We start from the raw sequence: 20,833 nt of genomic DNA on the forward strand, positions 1-20,833 counted from the left end.
TTGGCTCGCGTACATTACACGTCGCAATTAAATCTCAGAAACGTGGATTTCCTTGTTCTTCCGCCAAGCAGGAAACCTGTAAAAACTTATTCCATTGTCTTTATTAAACATTTTTTTTAACCTTTGCAATTTGGGGAGGCGTTGCTGCAGCCCCAAATGCAGCAAGAGTATTTCGCTATTTCGACCAGATAAATGACAATAAATCGGCCACACCACAACAGAGTACGTTTTGCCATGTAAACAATAGCCGTGTTGCATCCAAAATGACAAATACGTCAACGATGACGTCAATGATGACGCGCCTTGCACAGGCCCTATTTAAGCAGGAACATGTGTCGTAAATGAATGAACTTGCGCAGCACTGATCAGGCAGTATTTTAAAACTTGATCGATTCCGTACATGCGCTTGTTTATTGCACATGCGTGGAACCAATGGACAGCTGGAACGGATGGGTACTGAAAGGCATCCATCTGGCAGCCATCTTGAAAAATTACCACCACATTGAATTTTTTTCATGGCTAGCACTTTTTTTCTGAAAAGACCTGTAAGGAATATTCGTGGCAAATTCCATGCTTAAGTTGTATCACAAAGTGCACGATTCTACCCAAAATCCTGCTCCACTAGTGGGTTTATGAGTCTTTCCATACTCATCTTTGCCCACTCAACTCTCGTTGTCTTATACATGGTTAAAAAAAAAATCATCTTGTCTTCTAATTTATACAGTCAGTTTTTCTTTTTAATGACAACAAGGTTTTGTTTACCTTGACTAGTTTTGGCGTCGACTGCCACCTTTTTCATGTAGCTAGACTCTCATGATCCCATACAGCAATATTAGCATTTTAGCTCAATAGCTTCCAGGTCATGTGACCTATTGACCCAAAATCAGTGCTGCATCGTAGTGGCATGTCTGCTGGATGATGCACACCTCTTATTTTTTTATTTGAGATCTCCACTTATTTTTAATGAATTTTTTTCAACAAAAATTGGCATTTTTGCTCAATAGCTTCCAGGTCATGTGACCTATTGACCCAAAATCAGTGCTGCATCGTAGTGGCATGTCTGCTGGATGATGCACACCTCTTATTTTTTTATTTGAGATCTCCACTTATTTTTAATGAATTTTTTTCAACAAAAATTTGCATTTTTGCTCAATAGCTTCCAGGTCATGTGACCTATTGACCCCAAATCAGTGCTGCATCGTAGTGACATGTCTGCTGGATGATGCACCCCTCTTATTTTTTAATATTAGGTCCCCGCTTATTTTTAATAATTTTTCCCCTGTAAATATTAGCATTTTAGCTCAATAGCTTCCAGGAAATGTAACCTATTGACCCCAAATCAGTGCTGCATCGTAGTGGCATGTCTGCTGGATGATGCACACCTCTTATCTTTTCATTTTAGAGCCCCACTTATTTTTAATGATTTTTTTTTCAACAAAAATTAGCGTTTTTGCTCAATAGCTTCTAGGTTATGTGACCTATTGACCCCAAATCAGTGCTGCATCTGTGTTTTCGGTGAAAACAAATAACATAAGTTGTCAGTAACAGCCTAATTACTGAGCATGAGTGTACCGGCACTCCCCCCCCACACTTAAAACACTGGATTTAGCTGTTTCTTAACTTTTGGTCTGTTCAATTCTGGCCAGGGACAATTTTTCTATTTGTTTTTCGACTGATTTGTTTTTAAATCCAATCAAATTAATTTTTTTCAGAGTTAAAAATACTATATTAATAGTATACTAATATATAGTTAATAATAAATATCTGTGTCTATTATTTGAATCAGTCGTCCACTAAAATCCATTTAAATTCTAAATGTTTTCCTTAAAGATAAGTTTAGTTACATGATTAAAATGTAATTAATCAAAATTAATTAATTACAAAGCCTGTAATTAGATTATTTTTTAATCGAGTCTTACTATTGATCACAAAAACTTGGCATTGGGGTGTGTAAACTTTTTGTATTTACTGTACTTATTTTGTATTTAGATTAGTTGTTAACTGCAGTTACAACCAATTGTTTGACTGTTAAATTAGAAAAAAAAATACAGCAGACAATATCATAACGGCTCTTTTATTTTTGCAAAAAAAGTTTGAGTCACTTGGAGCGTTGCCTTAAACACAGCTTCCTCCAAAGTCACATAATTTTCTTTAATTCCTCTTATAAATTAGAATGTCATATTATGCATGCAATACCGCATGAGGAGTTTCACCTTCCACAGACAAATCCACAATAAACACAAGATTCCCTCGATGGTCCAGATGAAGCTGTGTGGAAAAGGGGAGGTGCAGAGAGGCCACAGCATGAAGTTTGCGATTGCATAGTACATGAAGGTCCTCATTTAATGCAGAGCATGCTGCTTTCAATTGCACATGACCAAAACCTTGCTTTTGTAACCATATACTGAATATCATTTCTGTGTGGAGCATCTCTCAAAAGACTCTATGTACATTTCTTATTTAAAAATAAATAAATAAATAAATACATAAATAAATCAGCTGAACTGAAATGCCCATCTGTAGCTTTTTGACTGGAATAAATGTCCTTTTACTTAGTCTTTCCCTAAGTTTTGTTCAACATTTGGGCTAATTGAGTAAAAAGAAAAACATATATCCTCTCATAATAGGACATAGAAAACATGAATGTCTCAATTTTAAATGGAAAATGATTCCTCTCAATCAAGCCGAGGTTTATACTGTGGTATGGGGACAATGGCTAAGAAAGTAGCCTAGCTTACTTTCCGTGTTCATTACCATTTTAACCTATTTGATCCCTTTTTTTATGAGGCGAACAAAAGTTTAGAAGCTGGTTTTAAAGTCCCTATACGACTTTGGGTCAGTATTCTTAACCTTTGCTCCAACTTAATCTAATTATTTTCATCATATAATGAAATGGGTTATTAACTGGTGTTAAAATGTTGAGCATTCCAGTATCTTGCAGAGGATTCTAATCCAGTCCTGGTAGCTGGAGTAGCATCTCTAACTGCTACTGCAGCGGTTGCACTGGTGCACATTTTTCTCCACATGCCAAGAAAAACAAACTGCCAAACAGTGAATGTCATACACAACATATCGCAGAGCAAAGACCAGCACCCACATTTGGTGTCCCATCAAACATATACACTACTTTTATCCCGGGGGTGTGGCCATTGTGTTTACTCTCAATCTGGATATATTTATCTACCATTAGTTATGTTCATGTCAGGTATGGTCCTCTCACCAATTTTAAGAGGTTTGTTAGAAATAAATAAGGAAATATGTTCCCGCTTTCTAAACTACAGAAGTCACTTATTCAATCATTTCAATTACTCTTTTTTTTCACTGCCAATTGCTTGCCTGAACAATATTGGCTGCATCTGGAACTAAATTCATAAAAAAAAAAAAATTACAGTAAAACTACAACATAAGGTGCCTTCAAATCATTATGAGCTACATCTGTACTTCTGTATTCCAGTGTCAGTTTAATCACACTCAATTCATTAATGGCAATGCAAACACTTCCAACAAGAGTTGCTGCTGTGCTGGGTTGCATTGCATTATTTAGAGATCATGTACTGTAGCTGGCTCCACAGATACAAAGTCATATTGTTTCTTTTGCCATTGCTATTGGCCTTACTGAAGACCTTTTAGTTGATTTGTAGAATGCTAGGGTGGAGGTGAAACTAAATTGAACTTTTCAAAAAATGTACCAACGGGGAATAAAATAAATTAAGGCGAAAATACGATCATCACGCAGCCAGGAAACCAGGAGCTAAATGCAGGACAATGCAACAAGACACAGATGACCAAGCAGGAAGCTGATTGGCTAATGGAAGTGGGAGGGTCTGGGAAGGACCTGAGGAACCCCAGGCGAAGCCAATCACAAGAATTAATTCACTAAAACAACACTGAAAGCCCAAGTAGAAAGCACACCTCTCATTTAAATGCTATCAAATTGAAACCTATACTGTAAAGCAGAATTTCTTCAAAAGTTGTCTAAATAGTATTATTCAAACTTCCAAACTGCTTACAACAAAAGCAGAATACTGTTTTCTCCATGTTCGTCTGACCCGTTTGCAGCAGCAAGGGTCTTTCCCCCCACTAAATGAACGACTAAATGTGAAGCACCAAATTTTCAACTAGGAGCACTCTAGACAATTGCCAATACACCCGCTTTGAACCCCTCCCCAGACCACGTGTCTACAATCTATTGATTAAGAAAGTCAGACCTACAGGGAAGATACAAAAGATCTATGAAGGTTGGAAGGAAGGAAGGAAGGAAGGAAAGAAGCCGACGTTCATCATCTATTAGCATGCAGGAAGCAAAAAGTTGAGAGGGTTTTTACATGGTTAGGAAATGGGTCTGTGTCCAGTGGACCTTCTTCCCACCTGGTGTGCACCGTGTGACCACTGCTGATGGCAGGGAGCACAATCTATGCAATATGTCTTTTGAGCGTGATCCAGAAGGTCCAGTAGTTAGTTGGCTGGGCATCATGAAACTTAAACTTCAATTCACTTCTGTGAATGTTTTGGAGGTTTAATACACAAATAACCCCCCTGAAAATAGGGAAAACTTGGGACAATCTTGGCTCTGTGACAGCGATCATTTGTGGGTGGAATTTGGGACATTTGGTCACCCATGATGACCCACCGGTGTTCAGAGCCGGTGCCGGGAGTCATGGCTGTAGCTACCCGGGGAGCTGCGGTTGCGGTGTGGCTTGTATGCATCCTGATAGGGGTCCTGGTAGTCCTGGTAGGGGTCCTGTGCCTCTCGGCTGTGCTGCGAGCCTGACGACATTCGATTGCGTCCCTTGTGCGCCCGTTCATTGTGGTAGTTTTCATCAGACGTCATCAGGTTGCGACGCTCGTTTGCAGTCGAATGGTCGCCGGTGTGGTTGCTCTGTTGCATTCTTTGGCTCTGCTATTGCAAGGGACAAGTAACACATGATGCAAATGGTCCTATGTGTCAACCCAACAAGAACATGAAGTAGCTGAGGCATACTTGCAGTCCAGAGATGCTGGTAGGGTATGCTGTGAGAGTGCTGGGGCCGAGGTTGCGTCCCAGCAAGGGGTTTAGGGGCGTCGCCATGGAGGTATGCGTTGCTTTCCAATAGGCCTCAAGGTATTCTGCAAGATGCTCACAGGCGTCTTCCAGCTGGTTCTCGTCTAGGATGATGTCAAACATTTCCTGTTGGCAGCAAAATGCTCAACAGCTATTACTTATTGTCATTTCAATGAAAGCAGAACATGCTATGAAGATAGACACCTACTGGAGGGCATTGAGCAAGTTTGTCTGCAGCCACAAGCTGGACATTCAGGTGCTTGCTTTGGGACTTCCCTCTGGACTTGACTAGCCTCTGCAGAACCTTAGAGGACAAGGAGTATAAGTATACATTAGCTCCACCTGCCAGTGCATCACTACCCTTAACTCATTCAAACCAAAAAACTTATAAATGCGTTTTTAATACTTTGTCCTGCACTCCCAAAAACATATTTATATGTTGTTGTTTTTTAAATGTTTTTTTATGTTAGAGCATAGAGAAGGCTTTGATACAGCTTCTGACCTGAAGAGGACACTTAAAGCAATGGTAGTTATTACAAAAACGGCCAGCAGGTGGCAGCAGAGTATAAGAGATCAGCCAGGGCCATGTTGCAACAAGCTCTTTTTCCCATTGTTTTCAACAAGTTTGTGAATAATTATGTAAATTAGCTATATTATAATGATGTTTGCTGCAAAACTCTAATATTTCTTTTGGTAGCTTCCATGTTTTTATAGGAATAAAACAGAATGTTCTGTGGACCTTGCAAAATTCATAAAAATCCAGTAAAACAGCTGGGAGCGAAGGGGGTTGCTTCAGTGAAAATGGATGGGAGTGAATGAGTTAAAAGTGCACACTACTTCCAGACTCAGAAAATGATGGAAAACATCTATTTAAAATGGCAGTTACATTAATATTGGTGAATTCTGCTTGAAATATCAAAATGTTAGTGTTGTTTGTCCCTACTGACTAGATTTTCTGTGATCTTTCATACAACTTAATTTTAAGCTGATGGAACTAATGACCATTAAACTGGATTTGCTCAAGTTTACCTTTGGCGAGGACACTTTAACATGGACAATGATAGGAGCCAATGAGGTCTTCAGGAGTTGGGCTGGGTGGTTGATGGTGTCAGCATCCAGCACAACCAGCTGTAGTGAGCGGGCCAACTCAAAGATCCGCTCAATCTCACTTTGCACTTCAGCTGATCATACAAGACATCAGTGAGGAGCACGCTTGAGATGCTACGACAGAACATATAGCTTTCCATTAGGCAGCATTTATAATGTCATTTCTTACCTAAGCTGGAACGTGTGTTGGACCTCTCTATAATGGCCCTCTTGCTAGGGTTGTTGAGGACGGACCTCTTGGCTAAAGAAATATCTGCAGTGACTCGAGTAATTGATATCCTGCAAGTGTGAGACAATCTGTAAATCTACTTGATGAAAGAAAAGAAAAACAAAGGAAGGAAACATTGCATGAGTCTTACCTGCCATCAAATCTGTGCTTGAGAAAGTCGAAGAGTGCTTTCTGCATCATATCAGTCACCTGCACAGAGGAGTTTTAACATTTGTAATGCTATCCGCTAAAAAGCAGCAAATAATGTTCTTTTTGTTTTGAATCCATCCATCCATCCATGAGTCAACAACGCAGCAGTTTAAGTAGGGAATACCAGACTTCCCTCTGCCCAGCACCAGAAAGAATGAACAACCTATATGAGGAGGTTAGGTACCGCATACTCCTCGAGCACCCACCAAATAGGACTCCCAGCGGGAAATGGTCAAATGCCTTGTCCACAAAGCACACATTGACTGGTAACTCCCATGCATCCTCCAGGACCCTGTTGAGTGTGCAAGGCTGGTCAATTGCTCCATGGCCAACCACAAGTCCGATGAGATGATCACAAGTTGATGAGGTCGAGATGACCTGGTGCCAAGCGCACATATGGTGGACACCCTTAGGTTTGAACATAGTGTCATCATGACCAATTTGTGGCAAGCGCAAGAGACCAACTTCAGAACAATGCTTTGGTTCTAGTCAGGAAGACTGTTTCTCCGATTATGTCCATCCAGGTTTTACTGTCAATGCCCACATGGAGTACTCAGTCTCTCCAGCGTCCTAATCCAAGAACTCCGAAAAGGTTGGGTACTCTAAGCCAGTGGTTCTCAACCGCGGTCATCAAGTACCCCTGTCCAGCCTGTTTTCCATTTCTCCCAGGGCCAACACAGGTGTTTCAAACGATCAGCTAATCAGTAAACTCTGCATGAAGCCTGATAATGATCCTCAGCTGTGTTGGCTGAGAGAGACATGGAAAACAGGCTGGATCCTGTCCTCGAGGACCGAGATTGAGAACCAGAGCTCTAAGCTGTTGTTTCATGTTAAGGGAACAAAAAAAAAACATTTGCCACTCGAAGACAAAGGGAGGCCACATTTTCAGGTGAACCCCTAAATGCAAGCACCAAGCTGGAAGTAAATAAGATCGGTTAGAACCGGGTGCAACTCAAAAATGGAAGAGCGTTCAACCTCTCTCCAGAGGACTGATTTCAGAGCCCAAGATGTGTGTTGAGGCTAGGTCCATCTAGTGGGAACTTATGAACATCACACACAAACAAAAACTCCCTTCCTGCCAGAGAGGGAAGCCGGACGCATATCACCACTTCAGGGTTTGCCTCGCCAAACTCCATGGGTGCAGACCCAGCCACCAGGTGCTTGCCATCATGCACCACACCTTGATGCCTGGCTTCAGAGGGTGGCCCCGGTGAGGGTATTTGTCCAATAATGTATTATTCATAGGGAGTTTCTGAGCCATACTTTGTTTGGTCAATCATCTAGGACCTGCTTGCCCTGGGTGATGCTGTCAACTTAGCTTGCTGGATCATTGGGACACACTAACCCTTCCACCATGACAAGGTGACACCTCAGGAAGTTAGGAAGCCGGAGTACTTGAAAAAACAACAACACACAAGCACATAAAGTCTTCTCAAGTTCACCTCATAACCCTTGAGCGAGGGTCCTACCAGCACCACCGGTCTCATGGAGGGAACCACGTCATATGGGGGGATGTGCTCCGTCTGTCAATTCAAACATTTAGTCAGCGCCAGGCGGCTAAATATGAGTATGACAATAGAGCCAAAATAACACAATCAGACAGCTCCAATGAACAGCGGATGAATGTGGATTACAATCAGTTGTTAAAATGATAAGCTGCTCTTGCATGATGCAAACTCACTGAAACCATGTTTCCACCAAGCAGTACAGTTCCGTTTGGGCTTAGCATGATATATCATCTCCTTGAGTGCTTTGGGGTTCCATCGCAAAGTGTTTGGTGGGATTGTGTTAGCTGTGTCAGCTACATAAAAAAAAAAGTGTGCTATCCTAGCCAGTTTTATCCAAGTTTGGAACAATTATGATGTATGCAAGACGACGTAGAACATCCGGTAATATATGTTGCATTTCTTTAGCATGTTAATTCTTACCAGAACAAAACAAATGTGTTTGAGAAAATGTATTTTGTGGTCTCCCTATCCCAGTCCCCTTGTTGTTGGAAGTTATGACACTCCATCATAATGAATGTATGGACTGATGTGTCTGGATTGCCCCACTTTTGGTACCCCTGCAAACGGTGCGAAATGTGTTATTTTGGTCACTCTAACAACAATATCACCTAACTCAATATAACTGTAATGACTGATGAAAACAAGGCTTAAATGTAACAAGAGAATGAAAGGATGAGGAGCAACATGCCGATGTCTGCAAACAGACATTGAGCGGATTGATTTCAGATTGTATTTTTAAAGATGCGAAAAAAAGACAACTTTGATACTTCAGTGAGCCTGAATTATTGCACTCCGTGTGATACGTGGCCACTTGCTGCAGCGCCACAAGCTCCTGTCATTCTGCAATGGAGGCCACAAGAACTCAGTGGATGCTTCATGAGTGGGTCTCACCAACTTACCACTTTCTGTTTCTGCTTTCCTGTGGGAGGGGAGAGAAGACAGCGACAGTGTCGTCAGTGGCTGCTTGGGGAAGGAGTCACAGTCAAAAACCTTGTGTGCTATGAGTAAAGAAAACCTAGCAACTATCAACGAGGATCAAAAAAATGTGAGTTTCTATGTTCCTATTATAGTCACAAAATCACATGAGTGCTGTTCAGGGGGGGTTCATAGTCTTGTCGTTGGATTCACACTGTGGTAAGCCCCACTCTCAGAACGCCTGCAGTCCTCAACTGGAGGAAGAGGAGCATCATGGGAAAATGTACCAACAACCGTAGGCAGTGAACTTAGGCTCTATAGAGACAACGGGAAGGCTTTATGTTCTTATTCTATGTTCTTGTGCTTCAGGAGGCTCGTCACTAAGCAGGTAGCTGCTACTTAGGGCCCACTCCCTCTGTCTGATGCGCTCACCTGCCGAGGATATGAGGGGTCGGATAGAGGCAGAAACCTCATCCTCTACACTGGAAGAGGAGTTCCCTCCAGACTTACTGGAAAAAACAAGAGGGGGATAAAGAGAGACAGAAACACAGCGTGGCATTAATGCGGAAAAAACGTGAGAAGGCGTGAGGAAATGTTAAGGGATCAGTCCGGGAATTCCAGCTACAGTGAATTTCAACGTGTCCGCTTGTCTGAGATGCTTTGGTGGCAGCCACCAAGCTCACAAGTAGAGCACTGGAGCAGTCGGGTCCACAGAGATTAGCGTTAAAGTCGACATTGAGGCTTGAAGAAGTGCATGAGTTACTGTACAAATGCTGGGTGACATAACCTTCAAGACAAATTACGCACGCGAGAAAGCGCACACAAAGTTAATGGGACCTCTTATTAGGGCCGCGTGAGTAGAGGAGATGGTCTAAACAGTCATGAGTCATAAACAGATTTGCACTAGAGAGTCCAACAGAATGTAATCTGTTTTTAACATTACTTCTACTTGACTATCACGCAAAATTGATAACAACTTTGGAAAGGCTTTTTTTTTTAATCATAGCCCTTCACTGTAAATACTGAAGTCCATGTTTAAAATAGAGGACATTGCACATATAGTATGCATGTTGGGTATAAGCACAAAGTATGCACAAAAACAATCAAATAAATAAATAAAACTTCTCTAGCAAAGTATGCACACATTGACTGGGTTGCTACTGCGTCCATTGGAATCACAGTACCAAAACACACTCAATAAAATTATAAACGCAACACTTTTGTTTTTGCTCCTATTTTTATGAGATGAACTCAAAGATCTAAATGTTCTTCCACATACACAATATCACCATTTCTCTCAAATATTATTCACAAACCAGTTTAAATCTGTGATAGTGCGCACTTCTCCTTTGCCGAGATAATCCATCACAGGTGCGCTATATCAAGATGCTGATTAAACACCATGATTAGTGCACATGTGTGCCTTAGACTACCCACAATAAAAGGCCACTCTGAAAGGTGCAGTTTTGTTTTATGGGGAGGGGGGTCTGACCCAGGAAACCAGTCAGTACTGGGTCCCCAGTACCCCTCCAACCAATCAGTAAGTCCCCAGACACCCCCCAATAAAACAAAACTGCACCTTTCAGAGTGGCCTTTTATTGCAGTCTAAGGTACACCTGTGCACTAATCTAATCATGGTGTCTTATCAGCATCTTGATATAGCACACCTCTGATGTGGGATGGATTATCTTGGCAAAGGAGAAGTGCTCATCATCATAGATTTAGACTAGTTTGTGAACAATATTTGAGAGAAATGGTGATATTGTGTATGTGGAAGAAGTTTTAGATCTTTAGGTTAATTTCATAAAAAATGGGAGCAAAAACAAAAGTGTTTATATATATTTATTCACATATCATTATCGCATGTATGCAGAATTTACTGGGGGTGCTAATATACATGTTGCCTAAACACAATCCCATAGATTAAGTGCAATATTATCTGGGGATGTTGCTTAAGCTTTTTTTTTAAGCCGAATTCCGACAAATGTTAAACAACAATATACAGCATGGTCTTCTGATATTTACCCTTGGACTCGTCCTCTTTTCTGTTCCTGCTGGAGCCTGATGTTCTCCAGCTTCAGGGGGCTGGGGATGAAGCCGATCTCGCAGCCCTCTTTGACCAAGCGTCCGATCCACCAGTCATTATTGAACTTCTAGAAACACAACACAGGACACAACACCACAAAGTTGACTCCACTTTTCTTCACTTAATGAAAGCTAGACAATAGCGAATCCAAAAATCCCCAAAACAACCTCTTTTATGTGGAGAAAGTCCTTGGCGTCGAAGGAGATGGCTGTGGCGGGGACTGGAACATCCTCATCCAGAGCACCACAGTAGCTGACATTGGTCCTCACAGCAAACGCTACAGGTTTAGTCTGGACACACAAATTCATTATACGTTGAGACTACAAACACACCTGAATTCTTGATACTAATTGTACTGCATGTATGCCTGTGGCTACCTTGGCTCTCTCCAACTGGATGGTGGCCTGCTGCTCCCGCTCCTGCCGGCTCTGTCCCGGTCCTTGGCTCTGGCTTGGGCTCTGGCTCTGGACCTGGGCCTGCACGTCACGCTCCTCCTCCAAAGAGACATCTGAGTCTGATGGTCTACTTGTATAGGAATCAGCTGAACCCTGCAAACATGTCGTACAAAAGCAGAGGCGTCCTTTGGCTGTCTGCAATTAAGGATCAGCAGTTTAAGGATGTTTGGGATGTTCAATAATGCATTCATGATTCAGCTCATAAGGGTGTCTCAAGACTGATGGCTAAGCACTTTTTTCTTGCCATGCCTATACACATCTTTTGTATGTCCAAGCTAGCTTCTTGTAAGGTCTGACACGAGCAGACTGCTGGATTGAGGCATCATTACGAGTCGACAACATGGATGTCCAAATGATGCAATGTATCCACCGCTTGGCTTGCTCTGTTTTGGTATCGTTAAATAACAGGCACATTCTGCTGATCATATGCATCAAGATCAGCTCAGTACAGCGTGCTCAGCTGGGAAAGTGATCTGTGTAATGGCCTTTTCGAGGAGACAAAACCGTTACTTCAGCTTGAGTACAAATTTATAAAAGATGGGCTACAGAGTGGAATGGCAGGAAATGAGTGTGAGGGCCAAAGCTGCTCGCTCACAAGTAAGCCAATAAATGCGTGTGTCCTCACACCATTTTTACCCTCCATGTCAAATCACTAAGCAAAGCATCTTTTCATCTACGTGGATGCTTTGCAGCATCCGAGCGCTCGTCCAATGGAGTGGCTTCAGCATGTGACTCATCAACATCACAATTCACTTAATGACATCACGATGCGTGATTCTTCCAGCCTGGGTAGAGCCTACACGACGGGGCCTCTCAGGTGGAGTGGAAAATGCTTGGTCGCATCTATTTCGAGCAGAGCCATGTCACAATGAGCATCTTTCCGTCTTCTTCCCGGTGCTTGGATTAGCTGCATTTCTGGGAGCGTCAGAGCGATGAGCACTAAATGGTGCCAGACTGCAGCAGCAGCCGCACATCACGAGCACACATGGTGGGCACAGAGATCAAATTGACGGAAGACACACATCAGATGCCATCTGCCAAATGTGCACCCCCACCCTGACACACACACATACACAACCTCCATCCAGCCTAAGCAGAGCCCTCAATCCCACTATGTTGTTAGCTGAAAGGCCTTTCGACTACATGAGAACAAGGACAGCCGCACACAAACACTCACCGCCTCCGAGTCTTCAAATCCATGCAGGTACAAATTGTCATACATGGAGGTTTGTTATTCCAACGCGCGCCTCTGACACAGAATGAGGGGGGGAAGAGCAAGTGTAGAGGCAAAGGAGGAAGGAGGGGGCGCCAGAGAAGGGGGAAAAGGATGGCTGGGATGACGACAATCCCCTTTCTTCACAGCACAGAAGGCTATTTTAAAAAAAAGAGAGCTCTCTCTTCCCGTTGGATGGTGTCTGGTCCTCTGGAGCCTTGATGGATGCAGCGTCTCCCTGGTCCCACACAGCTGCTGGCTGGCTCACATTATAGGATGGAGAGGCTCTCCCTGGAGGTAGCCCAATCCTGGCATTTCATTTCACCACACAGGCAAACAGCGAGCAGTAGCAGCAGCAGCAGCAGCAGCAGCATATCGTGCCTCAATATCTAAGCCTGATGACTGAGCAAATGTGCACCAATGTGATTGGCTGGCTCGCTGGCCAGTCAGCTCAGAGGCAGCAGGGATCAGTGGGGGAGGAGGGTGGAGCAACATCCTCCATTTCACTTTTGAGCCCTTTCTCAGAGAGCTGGATTTATTGTAAAGAATCATCATCATCATCATCATCATCATCACAGCCCATCTCTATACACAGTGTTGATGGTGAACTGCTTCCCCCTCCTGAGATGCCGGAGGGTGGACCAGAACTTCTTCAAAATGGCCTCACCAAACTCCTCCCCCTCCTCATCGGTGAATACCCAAGTTGCCTTTCGCTTAGCCAGCTGGTGCTTATCAGCTGCCTCCGGGGTTCCACAGGCCAAAAAGGCCCAACACGACTCCTCCTTAAGATTGATGACATTTACCACTGGTGTCCACCATCGGGTTCTAGGATTACCACCACAAAAGGCACTGACCTCCTTATGGCTACAGCTCAGATCGTCCGCCTCGAAAACGGAGGCATGGAGCATGGTCCACTTGGACTCAATGTCGCCCACCTCCCACGGCACCTTGGTGAAGTTCTGCCAGAGGTGGGAGTTGAAACTCCTTCTGACAGGCGACTGCTCGACATTCCCAGTCTGCCAGATTGGTCCAACACCAGATGGTGATCAGTTGACAGCTCCACTTCTCTCTTCATCCAAGTGTCCAAGATAGGCGGCAGCAAGTTGATGACAAAACCACAAATCGATCATCGAACTGCGACTTAAGGTGTCCTGGTGCCAAGTGCACATAAACACACCCTTATGTTTGAACATGGTGTTCGTTATGGACAAACCGTGTGATGAGCACAAAAGTCCAAGAACAGAACACTGCTCGGCATGGCCGGCCCAGGGCATAGGCAAACTAGGCGGTCGCCTAGGGCGCCATCTAGTGGAGGGGGCGCCAAATTGCAGGGCAAAAAAAAGAAAGAAGATAAACAAATATTCCCCCCCCCCCTCAGGTTTTCTAAAATAAAATATGTAAATGACCCTGCTATTATTTTTGTTTTTGCATTTTTGTATTGCAGAATTGCGTGTTTTTATTGTGCTATTATAATATAGTTGATACTTTTATTTTGAAGGATACAGGAAAATGTCTCATAAGCCGGTAGGAACTGACGTAAGTAACCGACGTACTTAGTAGCGCCGTCTTCCAAGTGCAGAGAAGACGTGTACGCGCCACAGAAAATCAGAGAAAACTGAAGTTTACAACTAATTCAGTGAACGATTCTTTAGCACCTGGCTGAGAAGGGAACGAGGTTCGTATTGGAGCAATGTTTCATTGTTTATAGCTGCAATATGGAACTTTTTCCCCCCCAAAATAACTTTACAGTAAGCTTTTTATTTGACCATTTATGACTGAAATGCCTTCTAATTAGTAGATTAACACCTTAGCTGCTCTGGCCAATAGCTTTCAGACTGGAATCGGGTTAGAATTTCCCGCGCCCTATCTGCAGATGTGACGTGTATGTGAAGAACGGTATGTGCATTTTCATTTTTCGTCAGCAGGTGGCAGTAGTGATTCGAAATGGAATATTCTATGTTTAGTAGCTTTAACTATTGTTGCTGTATTTCATGTTTATTGTGTAATTTACTGCATAGTAAAACGTTACCGTTTTCGTCCACTGGAATGTGCTAACGCTCCTTGGTAAACATTTAGCAATGCTATTGCTCAAGATTCTGTTTTATTGACTAAGAATCTGTATTTCTGTATGGTTTATTTTTGTTTTAAGATGTTTATAAAGGCAACAGGCAAGGTTAAAATGTTTATTTACAATATAAATTGTACTCAAGAGATTGTCAAGGCTATAAAAGGTAATCATTTAAGACAATTAATTTATAGTATATAGTAGGGTGACCAAATGTGTCCTCCTCTGGGAGGACAGACCATTTTCTTACGTCCTGTTGGGGCGTCCGGGGGTTTTATAAATTCATGAAAATACAATCTACACTTTCGCCTAGGGCACCAAATTACCTAGGGCCGGCCCTGCTGCTTGGGTTCAGATTGGTTCATCCCAATCACCTTTCAAGGTCTCACTTTGTCCAAGTGAGCGTTGAAGTCCCCCAGCAGAATGAGGGAGTCCACTGGGGGAGCGCTCTCCAGCACCCCCTTCAAGGACTCCAAAAAGGGTAGGTACTCTGAGCTGCTGCTTGGTGTGTAGGCACAAACAACACTCAGGACCCCTCCCTCCACCTCAAGGTGGAATGAGGCTACCTTTTTGTCCTGTAGGGTGAACCCTAATGTACAGGCACAGAGTCGAGGGGCAATATGTATGCCCACACCTGTTTGGTTGTTTGAGCCCAAGCGATGTGTCGAGGCGAGTCCCACTATGTTAAGTCGGAACTTCTCGCCCTCACACACCAGTGCAGACTCCTTCCCTGCCATGACATTCGCTAGATTCCCTAGTGCCACCTTCTTTCTCACATTGCACCCAATCCCTATGGCTCCTCCCACAGGTGATGAACCCATATGAGAAGGGGACCCACGCTGTCTTTTCGGGCTGAGCCCGGCCAGGCTCCGTGGGTGGTGCATTCCAATATTTGTCTATATTATACATATGTATGATTTATATACTGGATACAATTGAGCTGTGCTTTGTCTGGTTAATTGAATAATCTTCGAAAAGATATTTAGTGGTCAAACGGATAAACTATATATTTTTTGGGTGGTAACTATCCACTAAATTTGATGCCTGAAATCAACGGGCTCGGTACAAGATGTATTCTTAGGAGTTTGTGAACTCACAAATACCGCGAGAAATCATCTTGCAGAGCAAGGTTATAAATAGGCTTCTGACAAAAAACTTTTTTTTTCCACTGGCGGAAATGGGCCAATGACAGTGGGGAAGAAAAATAAAATAAAATAAACATTTACTTTTTCTTTTCTTTTTTTTTACTGGTGGGCGTGGGCTTCCATATTATGGTCTGATATCAATAAATTTTCACTAAATTTAAACAAAACAATGATGACAATTTTTGGTACCAAACAATTATCAAAACAGGTTAAAATGAATGTACGTTCAATTGAAATAGAACGAGTATATAATGATACATTTCTTGGAGTGACCATTGAATTTTTGCTGGAAGCTCCAGAAAAGACAATGTAAAAACCAAAATGTGAAAAATTAGAGTCATCCTCTGTGAAACGAAGGATGACCTGAACAACAGTTGTATACTTTATTGCTTGCTATTACTTTAATACAGTGTTGAGATATGGTGCAATAAATACATAAGAAACAAATATTTACATTATTTTTATGTTACAAGAAAAGTTTTTAACTCTGTTAAATATATAGAACCAACTAATACATTATTAATCAATTTAACTACTCTGAAAGCCTATGATAGAAAATAGAAAACGGCACAAATAATGTACAAAGTACAGAATAATTCACATTTACATTGAAGCTATTTGAAAACAGAGAGCGATGTTATGATTTGAGGGAAGCTGGTGTTCTAAAAATAATACATGAGAAGGACTAACAGAAGGCTGAATTTGTTTCTGTGACAGGTGTAAATTTGTAGCGTAATTGTGAAAATGATCTGAAAATATGTGGGTTCCAATATGTTTTAAAGTACTGGATAAATATATGAAGTTATGAATCAACAATTTTTTTGGTGTTAGCGTGACTGTGAGGACAAATTTGTGCAACAAGCTGGTTTTTGCTGTTGTTTTTTTAAAATGTGTTTTTTTTCTTTTTATAATTTAATTTTACTCTATAAGATGATGACATTTGTGTTGGCGATTTGAAGGAATTTCTTTTGATGTATGTTCTTGTATTGTAAAAAAAAAAAAAGAAGCAGAGTCAAGTTGCGACTTCACCCTATGGCTTGTTGGTGTGGAATTACTGATCGAATGAAACTAATTGAATAAATGAATGAATGAATCAATCAATTGAACAACTCTTTTAACTAAACTCAATAAACATTCAAGAAAGGTTTGCAGGTCTACACTTCACACTGTGGTACACATTTTCAATGGGAGAGAGATCTTGACTGCTGGCAGGTCAGTCTAGTACTCAAACTCTTTTACTAGGAAGCCACACAGTTGTAACTTGTAACACATGCAGAATGTGGCTCAGCCAGGCCCAAAGTAGCTTGCTGCGTTTCTGAGTCTTCTTGATACATGGCTTTCTCAAACCAAGACCATTTTTATATATTAATTTTTTTCAACATGTGTATAGGTTATGTTTTTGTTTAATATGAATTTTAATATCTTTAAGTAGATTTTTCTCTCTCTCTTGTTTTCTTTTTTTTAATATGTGTGTTTGAAAAATTAAATTCATTCATTCATTCATATGAATCTGCCGGCAATCATCTTTTTAACCGGTGTACTGCAATTTCCTAGTCGTAAACATAAAGTGTACAAGAACCCAAGAGTGGTTCATCACTTGCACAGAAAACAACCTCTTTCACAGCAGAAGCACTATTTAATGATGCGTGTGCATGTCACTGATTAGCACCTGTCTGAGGATGAAGCTGGTCGAGGTGGTGCTGCCGTCAGACCGCTTCAGGCGACTTCTCCGGGAATAAGTCCCCCGGTTCACCTAGACCAAGCATAAGCAGCGAAAGAGAAAAGCTGCATTATTATAAACACACTATCCGAGTTCTTAATATGTCACTCACCATTAGCTATCACACGGTGCTGTTAAGTGTCTTGGTGTGGGTGTCCTAAAAATTCTATGATGAATAAAGTTCTGGTGAGCGCACAGTTGTTTTCCGTATATTATTGGACCGAATAATCTGGGAACAAAGCATCACTTTGCATGGCTGTTCTAGTCCGTGGTTCCACTGCTGGTATTAATCTATTACATCTAACACTTTGAATGAGTTGGAACTGCAAATAAATCCCAATTTCAAAACAAATGGCAGATTGTCTGTTCAATTTATTTTCATTCCTGAAGCAGTCAGGCTGGGTAACCATTGTTACTGGATATAACAAAACAATTAAGTTGTTAGATGTCCCTGCTGTTTAGGAGGCAAGAGCACCACATGCTGTAAATCGGGTCAAATTACTGGGGTCTGCAACTTGTGCCTCTGGAGCCTCTCCTCTGGCTCCCTGTGGATCTATTAAAAAATAGTAAAAATAAATAAATAAATATATATATGAATTCATGATTTGATAAAGAAAAAAAAAAGAATAATTTAATATTCCACCAAAAAAAGAGTCCAAATTTGTAAGTTGTCAGAAAAGGAGAGACAAAAAGTAGATGAAAAGTTTTTTTAAAATTACCTAAAAATGTCCAAAAAGTGACCATAAAATGTCCAAAAGGAATGCAGGAAAAGCAAAAACTTACCATAAAATATATTTGGAATTGCCAACAAAAACGGCAGAGAATTGAATAAAAAGGCAAAAAATAACAAATTATAAAGTAGCCATAAAATGTCCAAAAACAAAAGAAGAAATACTGAAAATTACCATAACATTTTCACAAAATTGCCAAAAATGTCAGAAAATTGATTTAAGAAAAGACAGGAAAGAAAATGCTCAAAAAGTAACCATAACATATCCAAAACCAAAAGAAGACATCCCGAAAATGACCATAAAATGTCCACAAAATTGCCAAAAATATCAGAAAATTGATAGCAAAAAAGGCAGAAATTAAAAATAACAAAAAAATACATAAAACGTATTAAAAAAAAGGAAAAACGAAAAAAAAGAATAGAGGCAGAAAATTAACATATGTCCATAAAATTTGACAGAAAGGCAAAAAAGTTAAAAAAATGTATACAAAATTATCAAAACAAAACAAACAACAACAAAATAACCTCTATGTATTGTATACATCATATTTTTGTGTTACGGTGCAGCTCTAGACACTTTTTTTGTGTGATATATTTGGCCTAAAATGGCTCTTTTTGACGGAAAGTTTGCTGACCTCTCTATATACCAAAACAAGACATTAGGTTTCATTTGCTAAATTTGATTCAACCCTTGCTTTACAGTTTTGTGTTTTACTCCTTAATTTCTCCTCAACGTTTCCTCTCTTTGTCTCCCATAAATGCCATATATAAAAGCGGTCTTACCCTCTAGAGATGAAAATTAATTATCTGCCAGTGATCTGTCCCAATTCTGTCCATGTCTCCAGGGTGAACGACAATGTCAGAAAAGTCATGGCCCACTTCTCTCAATATCTAAAACAAGGCCATTAATCTGGGTCATCGTCTCTTTCTGTCAGCAAATGCAAGCCAAGAAAAGCCAAAAAGAGAGAAGTCTCGAAATAGCCTTCAGATGGAGTTCTATTTCATGTATTTTGTACAGCTGTCTAACAACTATTTTCACTTAGAGGAACGGTATCGTTTCTATAGCTTTAAAGAAATGTGACATGCAAACTCAAAGGCAATAGTCTTAAAAACATTAGTAGATCATTAACACAAAGTAAAACTGTTTCCACTGAAAACCTGACGTTTGTATTAGCCAATTTGAACTGCCACAGTAAACAAAATGAGAATGAATAAAATTCCTGAGCACATTAAGAGGAGATACCTGGAATATGGGCGCTTGGATGCCCTCACCAATCTTGTTCCGTATGTAGATGTGACGGGACATTTCAGCCAGGACATCGGTCCAGACTGCTGGCTGCTCCGGTGCGGCCCAGCGGAGGGGTGGCGGCTTGCGGGCTGCGTGATCCAGCTTCACTCCGCGCAGCGGGACATGGGCGCTCGTTGTCTGATTTCCTCCGCTGCCAGGACACAGGTGCTCCTGCTGCTGCTCTTGTGGGCTGCAGGGAGACTTGAGATGATGATGATGATGATGATGATGATGATGATGCTCACCCACTCAGAAGCAGATGGACTTGAGTGATGGATGAGGGAGGGGGGTCTTTTTTTAGCCTGCGGAGAGGGATAATTGTCGGCTATTTTTGACACTATGTAAAAGGTATTCCAGACTTATCCTGGAAACAAGCTTATTTGGAATAATATACAAGGTTTTCCAAAACATTTGACATCATTTTGAAATGTTATATTGTATGTAACTGATTTTCAGAAAAGCTTCACAAATGACCAATGTGACTTGGCATTTTTTTGTCTTTGCCTTCCATATTATTATTATTATTATTATTATTATTATTATTATTATTATTATTATTATTATTATTATTATTATGATTATTTTATGCTATGCTTAAATCTGCTTTTTGTTGAATTTCCTTAAAAATGCAACAATGCAACAACATTGTCTGACAAAAAATGAAATATTAAACAAGGGGTCTCAGGCGATTACATTTTTTAATCGCAATTAATCGCATGATTTCAATAGTTAACTCACAATTTATCGCAAATTTTATATCTGTTCTAAATGTACAATATAATGTACAATAAAAAAAAATCATACTCTTGTTGTCGAAAAAATGTTAAACTAATAGAAATATGGCTGCATCTTTTAGTCATTGAAGTAACTTTTGAAATTCTGTGCATTTTTATAAGTGTAAAGACTTGACCCCAGTCTCCAAAAATATATGCATTATTATTAAGTTTATTACTGCTAAATTTTGATGTGGACGTGTCTGCTGCATTGCGACTGGAATTCCCCCAGTACAGGTTTTCCAAGTAAGTAGCGGTTATTAATCAGGCGTTAAAAAAAAAATTGTGGCGTTAAAGAAACTTTAAATTAACGCAAAATTAACACACACATTTTGACAACCCTATATTAAACTAATATTATATTACAAA

The 20,833-nt window shown here is 40.9% G+C and overlaps 1 protein-coding gene across 4 annotated transcripts; it reads right to left on the bottom strand.

Moving 5' to 3' along the window:
* Window positions 1–2,060: 2,060 nt before the first annotated feature.
* Window positions 2,061–19,881, bottom strand: LOC147178225 (voltage-dependent L-type calcium channel subunit beta-4-like). Of its 4 annotated transcripts, none has more exons than XM_086067687.1 (14): window positions 19,647–19,881; window positions 17,623–17,706; window positions 11,453–11,623; window positions 11,243–11,365; window positions 11,015–11,142; window positions 9,422–9,498; window positions 8,974–8,993; window positions 8,009–8,089; window positions 6,508–6,566; window positions 6,318–6,427; window positions 6,071–6,222; window positions 5,250–5,345; window positions 4,982–5,167; window positions 2,061–4,897 (listed from the first exon to the last, which is right to left on the bottom strand). In XM_086067687.1, the coding sequence occupies exons 1-14, from the start codon at window positions 19,707–19,709 to the stop codon at window positions 4,637–4,639; spliced, it is 1,611 nt and encodes a 536-aa protein (XP_085923813.1). In that variant the 5' UTR covers window positions 19,710–19,881; the 3' UTR covers window positions 2,061–4,636. The 4 variants fall into 4 exon arrangements, with proteins under 4 accessions (XP_085923813.1, XP_085923812.1, XP_085923815.1 ...); XM_086067686.1 differs by having other exon boundaries at window positions 2,061–4,900; window positions 19,647–19,880; XM_086067689.1 differs by lacking the exons at window positions 17,623–17,706; window positions 19,647–19,881 and adding an exon at window positions 12,708–13,146.
* Window positions 19,882–20,833: the final 952 nt, after the last annotated feature.

Source organism: Leptonotus elevatus, chromosome 2, assembly GCF_054856555.1.
Source record: "Leptonotus elevatus isolate MCC_2025b chromosome 2, RoL_Lele_1.0, whole genome shotgun sequence".
NCBI lineage: Eukaryota > Metazoa > Chordata > Actinopteri > Syngnathiformes > Syngnathidae > Leptonotus > Leptonotus elevatus.